The sequence below is a fragment of the Acipenser ruthenus genome, chromosome 5 (genome assembly GCF_902713425.1).
Source record: "Acipenser ruthenus chromosome 5, fAciRut3.2 maternal haplotype, whole genome shotgun sequence".
Taxonomy (NCBI): domain Eukaryota; kingdom Metazoa; phylum Chordata; class Actinopteri; order Acipenseriformes; family Acipenseridae; genus Acipenser; species Acipenser ruthenus.
In genome coordinates, this window is record NC_081193.1 from 75,393,477 (window position 1) to 75,405,642 (window position 12,166).

The 12,166-nt window shown below is 37.7% G+C and overlaps 1 protein-coding gene across 2 annotated transcripts; it reads right to left on the reverse strand.

Moving 5' to 3' along the window:
- Positions 1-59: 59 nt before the first annotated feature.
- eif2b4 (eukaryotic translation initiation factor 2B, subunit 4 delta) lies at positions 60-11,847 on the reverse strand. Of its 2 annotated transcripts, XM_034005446.3 has the most exons (13): positions 11,735-11,846; positions 11,356-11,396; positions 11,097-11,256; positions 8,661-8,858; positions 8,069-8,151; positions 6,911-7,002; positions 6,663-6,777; positions 6,045-6,121; positions 4,441-4,543; positions 1,733-1,860; positions 1,299-1,476; positions 715-895; positions 60-354 (listed from the first exon to the last, which is right to left on the reverse strand). In XM_034005446.3, the coding sequence occupies exons 1-13, from the start codon at positions 11,793-11,795 to the stop codon at positions 155-157; spliced, it is 1,617 nt and encodes a 538-aa protein (XP_033861337.3). In that variant the 5' UTR covers positions 11,796-11,846; the 3' UTR covers positions 60-154. The 2 variants fall into 2 exon arrangements, with proteins under 2 accessions (XP_033861337.3, XP_058880507.1); XM_059024524.1 differs by lacking the exon at positions 8,661-8,858 and having other exon boundaries at positions 11,735-11,847.
- Positions 11,848-12,166: the final 319 nt, after the last annotated feature.

The following is a 12,166-nucleotide window of genomic DNA, read 5'->3' on the forward strand; positions in this document are numbered from 1 at the left end:
ACATATGTCAACTGAACATTTTGCAAACAGAATTTTTAATCTTAAATAAAATAACACTGTCCAAACAAAATAATAACTTTATTCCATGCCAAAGAAAAGTTTTATAAACCAAAATATAGCTGAGAGCATCTATTAGTTATTCTTAATAACTCCATTACTGATCCACATTCTTCACACGCAGCACCACTGGAACGGATGTACAGGGAATCATTCCCAAGTCCGTGATAACTAAATCCACAAAATCTGGAGGAGTAACATCATAGACTAGGTTCAGAAGTCGAAGAGAAGGAATGTCCTGCCAGTTCTGCAGCTCAGTTTTACCCTTCCGGGTCACAATGAGGTCATCAGGGTCATCTGGAGAGAAAAAAAAACAGGAGACTTATTATTGAAACACAGGACCATCATTACAAAGCTTTTAGTTGTGGCTTAGTGATGTTTTGATAAAATTAAATAAAGATTTTTTTGCATGAAAAATGTGTGGATAGTCAAACAGTTTAATGTATATCAACTTTACTTAATCCATTTAAAATATATCAAATGGAAAAATGTTTATACACAGTGAATACCAATGGTGGGAATAACCTGAAGGAAAAAAAAAAACATAGAACCTGTAACTAAACAGCCATTAAAAATAAGAAAGAAACTTTTATACTTTATACCAATTAAACTATTGTTAAGGGTGATGTGCAAATATGTATCAGAGAAAATCTGTACCTAGTTCATTGGACACAAAGGAGTCAGTCTGCACTCGCTCACAGAACTTGTACGTCTCACAGCAGACCAACACGGGTACGTTGTATGCTTTGGCAACCAGCGCAATCTGGGATGCTCCCACCCGTGACATCACATAACCATTGGCCAAGAGTGCATGGGCACCAAGGAACACCTTCGAGACCTGAAACAAAATCAAACTGAAAAAAAACCCACACCAAAAATAGCACTTCACTACTACTCCCATTTATTTGTGTAGAAGACCCAACACATGCCATTATAAAAATAATGCCAGTTTCCAGTTTCAGTTAGTTCTGTTGCATGAAGTGCAACTTGTTATTCATATAAAAGCACATCACACACATGATTGGAGACTTGGAATTGTGATGTGCAATCTCCATCTCCACAGCCAAAGCAAATATCGACTAGCGACACATACAGTAGGCTATTAAAATTATTGCCTACAATAAAGCATCCTAAAAATCAAGATATTTTTAAAGGCGTTATTGTTCAACCAGAGTCTTGCATGTATCGTCAAGGTCACCTCACCTGTATGCCCTTGTTGTGATGATCATGTTTTGGCTTACCTCTGGCAGCATGTAAGAGACTGCAGTGATCAGCACATAGGTGCATGAGAGTCCCTTCTTCACCAGTCTGCGCAGGGTCTCCCGGCCCTCCAGCCTCGGCCGGCTGTCCACCACTATCACCCGGAACTTCCTCCCCCTCTCAAAGGCATCACACAGGATGTAGTTCACCAGGGAAGAGCTGAAGAGAACAGAGCAATGAGACGTACTTACACCTTCACCTCTGACTTTAGAGGTTTACATTTTTGAGAATTTAGCTTATAAAAGAACTTAAGATCTGTGCTGTGTTTATTATTATTATTATTATTATTATTATTATTATTATTCATATCTACACATTACCTCAGTTTTCATAAGTCTGGATGCTAGGAATTTGTTACATCTCAACATACTGTGATTCACTGTATCTATATATTTAAGTTAAGTGATGCTCTTACCACCCATAGACTAGAATGACATCTCCATCACTGATCTTCTCAAAGGCAGATTTGGAGATGGCTTTTGCAGCCAAGTGAATCTTTTCTTCAATGTACTTGTCGATACAGTTCTGTAGTGTCGTCTTAGCCTAGAAAAGAAAGGAAATTACATTATTCAAACTCTAAAAAAGAGAGATGTAAATAATTACCAAGCGAGGGTGGTGTATTTAAATGTTCAGTATATACATGTTAAGTTAGGTTAATAATTATTTAGAAAACTCCATAAAACTACAGAGCATATGACAAGTCTGAATCATTTATCTTTGGCCGATTGTTTTTTACTTTGTTGCAACCACAAACTGATTGAATGGAATTGGGGTCTGTTATTAATCCTCTCCCATTCATGTTTGCCTCAAAAAGCATGTGTATTTGTAGGTTTTCTTTACATATACTTGAATGTACAAGTCGGTAATAAAACTACTGCCAAACTTGATTGTGAAATGTAAATATGGCCATGTGTTTCTTGGTATATTAAACTCATTTAAACCATGATGCTATAGGAGAAGTCAAGTACATTTTAATTTACAGTTGTTGTTTTGAATGACAATAAAGGGTTGATCTCATCAACCTACACCCAATAACACTTTTTTTTACAGAATTGTATTTCATCAGTGAATCTCCCTGCATTGGTTGATGCACGCCAGGGCGAATCCCCCAGTGCTATAAAATGCTATCAAAACATCCAGCAGTGGCTTATCCTGGGATGGTCTAGGCTGATAAAATCCACCCTATGATGCAATTGCAAGTATGCAATTGATAACTAGTATATGCAATGCTTCAGATAAAGTTTGAGGTCTGGGAGTAACTTACCCTCTAATTTTAACACAGAAAGTAAAATGTAATTTCAGGGTGTAAAATGCAACATTACCTTCAAGTCATGAGTAACCTCGATAAATACTGTACAATCTTTAATGGTAATCAGGGGTGACGATTTTTTTTTTAATGTAATTTTCTTTGTAGTACCATCGTTGTAGCTCTACAGTACCTCCAAACTGTAAATTTAAGGATGTTGGAAATGGTTGTTTGTGAATAGTTACATACCAAACTAAATTACTCAATCTTGAATGAATACATAAATAAAGCAAGTTATTTATCATTGTGGCATCCTCTAAATGTGAACGACAAGAATTCAGCGATAACGTACGCCAGAGAAGAATACCCCTCACATTCTTTTCTTTCCCTGATTTCCTCTTTCTGTGTCAGTCCAAACACAAGCAGTTGTTACTTAGGACTACTTTGCTTTTTATAGTGTGTTCAACTGTTAAAGTTCCTGATTGCGCCACTAAATAAACCTGGTTTCAGCGGGTCTTAACGCAGTGTTCAATTGTCTATTTGGGACCCCATTGCACTGTCATCAGAATCGCTTTGGCGAATATGTTAATGATGGGGCAGGCGCTCTATAACGGGGAAAGACGTCTTCAGAATACCATTTCAATGCAGTATTTTTTTACGTCGTCGCTGCATTTATGCGCCACAGAATCAGGGGCAAGCGCCGTTCGTGAATACAGCCCTATGTTTTAGTTTATAGACAGTAAGAGTTTAAGATGTTTGTGTTAATAAAAGGTTTTTAAAACATACCTTTCATGTCTTTTCCTTGAGAAACTACATAACATAGGTAGTAAACAAAAAAATGACAAATTAATTATTTATTTTTTTTAAATCAAGTGATTTAAATCATGATTTAAATCGACTTGATTTAAATCAGCCAACCCTGACGGTAATGGGGTAAGCCTTACAGATAAAAAGCCATACAGATAAAGCTATACAGATAAAATAAGGAAATGCATTAATAAGTTATAAAACAGTTTGTTTAATATTATAGGCACCGTTTTAAACGGTTGCCTCTGATGGTGGTTCCAGTTGGATTTGTAGCTGGGCTGGGGTGTTTACGCTTCAACCTGTGTAGCTTCGATTTTTAGGCTTCCAAGCTGTAGGCTGGGGAAGCCTATTGTTTTTGTTAGGATTATTAGGCTTCCAAGCCATAGGCTAGGAAGCCTATTGTTTCTGTAAGGATTATTATTATTAGGCTTCCAAGCCACAGGCTGGGGAAGCCTATTGTTTCTGTAAGGATTATTATTATTATTTTTCTTTCTGCCGAAACCTCATCGCAGAAACAAAAAATCAGGTTTGTAGGTAGGTGGCTATGTGCAGATAACAGGTTAGGCGTCCAATCTTGCGCAAGTCACGTGGTTTGGCAGCCATATTGGATTTTGCGAAATTTTTTAAAACGCCTATGCTTCGGAAACCGCTTACTCTAGAGTTCTGAAAATTTATATACATGTTGAGGGATAGTCCTTGATTAACTGTTGTTAATATGAAGCTGATTGGTTATGTGGTTTGGCAACCACATCGATTAATGTCATAAAAATGTCGAATTCTCAAAATTCAAACATCTTCTCTGAAACCGCTTATCCGAGGAGGAGGCAGACAAGCTGTGCAGCAAAATTGCTATGCGTACTTCTGATTTTTTAATGCATAAAAACGACAGATCCGCAACTTATCTGGACCGTTAAGTGTATGTGTATCATGTAGTAGTTTAACATGACAAATGGCTAGCTGTGCAGTTTGTGACCATAAAAGTTTATTTTATTCATCATTATCATTTAAACTATGCCTTTCATTTAACTGTGGGTAGTACAGTCTTACTGATAAGGATTGGCTCAACTCACCTCCTCCTCTTTAATATTGCTGGAGACATTGGAGATTTCTTTTTTTATGTACTTGATGGCATTTCCCATGCTTGCAGAGAGAGGGCGACACTGATTTAGAAAACTGCAACAAAAAGCAGTATTGGTTAAACACGCATCATCTTTTAGAATAAAGAACAAACTAAACAACTAAAACAAATTTTAAAACACACCCTTGCTACAGTCGAAACATGCTATTAATGTTAACATGTTTTATCCATTAACACCTGCAGATGTAGGCCTAGTTGTTGTAACAATTTCTTTCACGGCAAACATGAGCTTTTTTATATACAATACATGTAGTTCTAAACACATATCAACTTTAATAAAATACGCTGTCGTGTATATGAAACTGTGGCAGACAGAGAATAAATCCTGGTTATAAATCTCCCTCCCGACCTGTGAGGGCGCTGTGTCAAGGGAACAATGTGCCTTTGACTGGATGTACTGTCAATTCCAGGGAAAGTTGGAAGTCAGCAATCCAGAAAAGGGGCAAAGCCACAATACTGCAAGTCATTATCCCCATGGTTGGCTAGGAGGCAATCGCGGATTGGATAAAGGGCAATTTCACTCCCTGCCATACCAAGGGGGCGTGACTAATGATATAAAAAGGGGTGTGACGAGGTTCCTTTGTGTGGGCTACTGAAGGACTGGCAAAAACTAAAGTAAAACCGTGGGTGTTACATGTATTATCAGTGCTGTGTGTTAACGTTTTGTTTTGTCATCGATAGACTGCTAAACTTACACCCTGGGAGCTGTAGCTAAGAGGCCAGCACCAACCCAGGATACACTGCATCAAAACACCTCGTTGCAAACAGTGTTTCACTCACTGGACTTTGACTGTGTTTGTGTTTGTTTGTCTTGTGTTGTATTGTTTGCAACTCTGTTTGGACACATTTATTTTGGGATTGCAACCCTTGTTTTAGGCTGTGTGATACTAATATCTGTGTATCACCAGCCACCTATTATTTTGAGCAAAGGATTTCTAAAGGAAACCAGAAGTAAAATCTCCTTTGACTTTGGAACTGTGTGTGGTCACATTATTTACTGCACGGCATCACTTTCACATCTGCCCACTACGAACCACTGTCACAGAAACCCATACCAAGTACTACTGGAACCAGAATAACTAGCAATTAATACAACTTGTCTTATGTTTAACACCATGGTTTTCAAAGACGTTCTTCTATTTCTACTGAAACTACAACCAGCAATGGCTTAAAAAATGGCTTTTTTTGTATAGCAATTTAAGATTAATACCAGACCATTGGATACAACATCTAACTGTATTTCCTTCAGGTCTTGTGACCTACAGAACAAAAAGAATTGATGCCTGTCTGAGGAGCAATAACCTATAGTAAACACTATCTGCTTGTTTGATATACACAATGCCTTGCTTTGCACAATGCTGAACACTTCTACTAATCTGCTGTATCTGACAGTTCCCAGCTCACACTAATACAATGACACTGACCAGCTTAGATTAGAAATGTGATAACATCAAACAATAAATAAAACAAATGTTTCGAGATCATTTCTGAAATGTCCTTTTCAGTGGCATAGCATCTGTCGTGCGAGTTTTTTACCTGATGTAAGGCTTAAGTTTGTTGACAAGGTCTCTTGATAACTCCTCATTTCGAGGGGTAGCGTAGTCACGTATAACCTGTGGGAGGAAAGAACGAAAAGGAACACATTCACAATAAAGTGCTTTACAATCACTGAACGGTCAGCCAGGGTGTCCTCGGCTCACGGCTCACCGCGCACCAGCGAACCCTGTGGTCTGGCCGGGCGCCTGTGGGCTTGCCTGTAAGTTGCCCAGAGCTGCGTTGTCCTCTGACGCTGTAGCTCTGAGGTGGCTGCATGATGGTCCTGCAGTGTGTAAAAGAAGCGATCGGAGGGCAGCGGACGGAAGTCTTCGCCACTTCCATGTCAGCGCAGGGTTGGTTGCGGTGGTCTGAGCCTAAAAATAATTGGCTATTCCAAACTGGGGAGAAAATGCTAAAAACAATTGTCGACTACTAAATTAAAAAAAAAAAAAAGTAGAGTAGATCTTTTCTGTGCACTGAAAGAGTGCAGACAGAACTCTGGTGTAATAGCTCATCCGAAAGACGTTATCGCTAACAACATAGATTACACTACCACCTTACACTTCATATTACATAATCCAAACTATACCTTGTTACTAAATAAAGCCTGCTTTTTACCTGTTTGAAAGCATGCAACAATGCTATGCAACGAGAGTTGGATCCTGCAATGATTCCCTGAGAGTACTGCAGACCCAGATGCACAATGGATGGGTGGATAACTGTGGAGGGAATGCTGCAAAGGAAAATTTAATAGAAAATTTCAAAAATCCTACAAACTTTGTGCATGTACCATGTGCTCCTGAAATGCTAATGTACTCAAATCATATCCAATGGAAGTGTTTTTTTTTTTATATATTCAAACCTACCTCATCTGCTGGGTGAGAGGGGCTTTCCGACTATACTGGTGTAAATGTGAGAACAGACTGACTTTGCTTCCATAATCTGACCTCAGAGGAATCTGCAATGAAGAATAGTAATCCAATGTTAAACACCATTTCAATAGTTCAGGACAAACACCAACAACACAGAAATCTGAAATAGAATGCATTTTTGTTGATGATTAGCACTTCCCTTTGGTTATTTTTTATTGTGATCTCAGAATCTTAGTTACTGTCATTTTTATTTTATTTTATATACTTTGTGGACATTTTCTGAACACCAAGGAAACATTGCTATTATGTGAAAGCTCCTTTACGCCATTTAATCTCTGCTACTAAATATAAACACATGTCAAACAACAAAATAAATACTAATAAACTGAATCAAATATACAAGAAACTCCTTTGCAGTAAAAAATACCGCTCGCCTTTGGTTTCTATTAACACATCATTGAAGTTAGGATAAAACTTCCTTTAAGAGGGGGGAAAAAAAAAACTGGAATACTAAAAAGAGATGTCAAAAGGCCATCTTCATGAAGACTATCATAATGGTCCATACTGCAGCTCCTAATCTTACAGATTCAAAATCACAAACTGACAAATTAAATTTCAGCAAGTGAAAACAAAGGCAGCCAAACAGACTACGTCAACTCTAAGTGCTGAACCTTAACCCCGGAGACACTCCTACTGCGATCGCTTAGAGGAACCTGAAAAAGCACATGCAGTGAAAACAGTCAAGCAGACAACCTTGGTGTTTAGAACTTAATCTCTACCACAGAACATCACTGCCAGTCTGACATATGCACTCATGGGTTAGATAGTTGCAGCGGTCACTTTTTATTTTTATTTTTTTACTTATAATTTAAAAATGAGTGAGTATTTAAAAATGTAAGAAGATCTTTATTACAACATAGTAAAGCCTTAATAAATCATAAAATCTAAAATATCCATAAACCAACAGGGAAGAGTGCCTCTTGCAGTCATACAGTATACTGGAAAAACAACAATAGCTATAACCTTTAAATGGTCTACTGTTAGCCCTCTAGGGCAGGCTCCACACTTGTACAGGCCTTATTTCCAGATCACAGTCAGCTCCTTGAAGCAATGGGAAAAGTTTAAGAGACAAATATTACAGTGACGACCTACCTGTTGGCGTTCCAGCTTCTTGGCCACCTTTTTCAATACAGCTGGATCATCTGCCTGAATGTGTTCTGGAAGTCTTTTGACAACTGCAAAGAGAGTTAAATAAAACAATGAGTACTACAGTACCACAATACGCGGGAACATCAGGTTGGTCTGCCTTTTGCCACGATGGCCTGGAAATGGGGTAGGCATTGACTACACAAGGATTCTTGCGGTATTACAGTCAATCACGATAGACATTCAGCATTGTGGGATTTTATCAGTACAAAAATGTTCTTATTTACATGGATAGTTATTCGCTCCAAGGAGAATCAAATGTTAATGTACAAACCTTATCTATTAAATCAGTATATAAAGCAAGAAACGCATTACATGCTGCATCCGGGTGGGGGTCTGAAGTAGGGTGCACACTTCTGTTTGAAATATTGCCAGTGACTTTCAGCAAAAAAGCTGGTTAAAATGTCAAGACTTAAATAATTGTATTTGTAATATTTTTTGCAGCATGTTTTTGATCAGATATATTATTTTTGCAGGAATTAGATTTTATGTAGCTGCTGTCTCACAACAGGGTGAAAGATATTTGTATGTGATTCACCTGGTTGAGGTTCACTGGGAGGGGCCTTTGTCTTGGCTGTGGAAGCCAGTTGGCTGCGGTCTCCTTTCTTGCCCTGTTTGGACGTTCGGTCGACGTCTTGACGGGCTCTTCGGTCCGCACGCAGTTCCACTTTACTCTTCCCACTTTTCTCCCCAGTAGGTGGTGCCTCAGGGGTCACCAGTGGGGATGTGGGAGGGGCTGAAAGAGAGCATGACCTCTAACTTTCAATACCGTTCATATCAAGACTATGAAGACCAGCTTATTTCAGACACACATTCTTACTATGTGGAGCTGGAGAAATTGGAGAAACATTTACTAACAGGGATCAAAATTAACACCTGCGGGTTAATTTGGTCTGTGGCAGGTAAATTTCACATACTTATATGCCACAGTGGCGGGTATGTTTTTGTACACTTAACACTTTGAATGCCAGCGGGTCTGTGCCAGTGGTGCGAATTTGCGACAGACTGCTGTACCTTTAAACAAAAGCTGTTGGCTAAAACTACAAGAAACTTGAAAAAATGATGTCACCACAATAAGCACCACGACTTCTGCTTTTGATTGGTCTATTATTTAATATATGCTGTCATTCAAGTTTTTTTTTCTTAGCAAAACACGTATGATATTACTGACAACCTAACAAAACAGAGAAGGAGGGGCTGCTTGCGCTGTGAAGTGACAGGACTAGTTTTCCGTACAGTCCGTCAGAATCTCTATCTCGTTTAAGAATTGAGGTTCGTTTCTGATATTTACTTAATTCAATCTAAAAGGATTTTTATAAACTGTTTCTGTTAATATAGTATAAATATTATCGTATGTCATTTTTTTGAGATGTAAATTGTTGTCAATGAGAACTTGTAAATGCTTACTGCTAAAACAAAATGCTTACTGCTAAATTAGTTGAAATAATGTTTACATGTTTTTTTTATTCTGATTGATTTACAATAAAGTCAAATGTTATTTAAATACTGTATGTGTGGAAAATATTTTGCTGAATAAGTTACTAAATCATGCGGAATGTTGGTGAAACACAACATTGTATGGGAAAATCAAAGTGTTAAGGCCGGTTTATATTCCATCCCTTGACTGTCGTAGAAGAGCAAGGCGACCTGCAATCATCACTGTCGTGTCGCCGTGCAGTTTATACTTCCTACCGGCACTCGCCCTGCTCAAACTGCAGTCGCTGACAGTTCAAATCAACTTAAATTTGACCTCATCGCTATGGTTATTACAACGCCATTGCTAAACAAATGCAATCAACTGGTGAGTATTTTAACCTCATTGAAAGTGTAACCGGTGAAGTTTTAATTTTAATACAGCAACTGCTCTTTTAAACACTTTGTATATTACGAAGTGCCCCAGGTCCAACACGTTGTTGTTGTTATTATTATTATTATTATTATTATTATTATTATTATTATTATTATTATACAAGATTTATTTTTAAATATAGCATAGCAGTTCCAATATTTTCTGTACTACTACTACGACTACTAATAATAATAATAATAATAATAATATTTTACGTGCTACAAACTCTGAAAAAGGGATTCAAATGATTGGTAGTAATGCAACCACATTAAATAAAGTAAACTCTTATTTGGTATTTAAGATTAATTTGGGTGAATTTACTATTTACTGGAATCAATTGTATCTTGAACTGACTTGTTTTAAAGCTTGAAAAAACATAGTAAGTTAATGCTTAGCAGATCCTCAGTCAGAAAGTGTGTCAATAGAAAATAGTTTTTTTCTTTTAATTATTTAAATAATTTTTAATAATATAGGGTTGATGAACAGACCTTCCTAAATCTAGGAATGACAAACAAGCAACAGTATGTATGCACTACATTGCTGAGGTAGAAAGAAGGCAGCTGCACGAGAAAATAAAAGGTGCAAAGTTCCTGTCAGTGATGTCAGATGGTTCAACCGATAGCGCTGTCATAGAAGAGGAGCTAGTATATGTACAGTTCTGTCAGAAAGGGCTGGTGACTGTGCAGTTTGTGGGCATGCAGTCTGTGGAGAGGGCAGATGCACAAACACATCTCAGAAGCTATATCTTCACTCATGAGGCAGATTGTTTCAGACCCTGTTGAGACTGCTCAGAAATGTTGATTGTTTTTGCATTTTCTTTTGTCGTTGTCGTCGCCCCCCCCCCCCCCCAACGATGTTGGCCGGTGGATTTTTCCATCCACTAGCCATGGTGGCTAAGGCATGGAAAAGTTAATTTCAAGCCCTGCACGAAGAATGTGTTCCACTTGAGCTGGGAAGACCTACAAGGTTGATTTTATATTTTATTTTTTGGTGTGTGTAAAAATGCTACTCTTCTTATTAGCTTGTCAATCATGTGTTTATATGTAGGTATGTAAGAGGTGTGCTAAATCTTCTCCACAGGCAACTGTAAAGCAAGTAAAAGCCTTGGCTGTCCGCCAGCCCCACCTCTCTGTTGCTGTGCCTGCTGTCCATCCATGACAGGGACAGGTTTCTTTGCCTTTTCCTCTTTCGCTGGTCCCTTGTCATCTTTCTTGTTTTTCTTCTGCTGCTTCTTCTCCTTCCTCAGCTTCAGCTTTTCTTCCTTGGAGAGTGCCTTGCCTTCAACCTATCAAGGCAAACACACAATTTTACACTGACTACTATTCTGGTCCAAAACATTGTATGTATTTTCTACAACATACACCTTTCAAAATTAAGTACTTACCTTTGATTGCAAATAATCATTTTTCCTTGAATCTGTTTCATCTGAAATTATATTAAAACAAAAAATCTAATTTAGAAATAACCAAATTGAAACACTTAAATGAGACAATTCTGCCTAATTTAACATTAAAAATAAGAAAATATCTTATGTTCTATAGAACGAGCATGTACAAGGAAACTGAATCGAAGGAAACTTCGTACAATAATATTCTGCAACTAGTGCAACTCAGGCCATGTCTGCATTTTATAACGTAGAAGTATTCTGCACACATATCTGGTTGTCATCGTATATAATGCCAAATCCACACAAGGTGTAACGTCAAGAAAACATAAAGGACCAAGGAACAGCCTTTTTGTTTATTCAAATCGTTCATTGTTACCTCGCGTCTCTCCAGTGCTGTTATTTAGTTCCTGCTGTGTTATGCCTTCTGTGCCAGCCATTTTCCACTGTTTTAAGTTACCTACCACAACATCAGAGAACACGATATTAAATGAGGAGACTTTCACACGCCAACGCTGGAATGAAAAAAATATAGTGCCCTCTGCAGACTGTAAAAGGAAGCACATTCTTTCAGGTCGATTTGAGGCTGCGACTAACATACAGTATTCTGAAATAAGCTTTATTTATTTTTTATTTTGTTTTATTTGTTTTAATTTGCATTCATGCTGCATGTATTTATTTGTATTGTTTTGTCACTGCTTTTTTTGTTATTTCTGGATTCTTTTAAGAATACAGATGTATTACTCTTTTTAGAGAATAAAAAGTTGCTTCCCAGCGAAAAGATTTGTTTTCATTATGAAAACATTCTTCT

Bases quoted from the DNA above. Each gene is read 5' to 3' on its own strand.
- eif2b4 (XM_034005446.3), bottom strand. From the start codon at position 11,795: ATGGCTGGCACAGAAGGCATAACACAGCAGGAACTAAATAACAGCACT. The intron at 6,778-6,910 runs GTAGGTTTGAAT...TTTCCTTTGCAG, and splicing joins CCTCTCACCCAGCAGATGAG to CATTCCCTCCACAGTTATCC. The intron at 1,477-1,732 runs GTAAGAGCATCA...TGTTCTCTTCAG, and splicing joins GTCATTCTAGTCTATGGGTG to CTCTTCCCTGGTGAACTACA.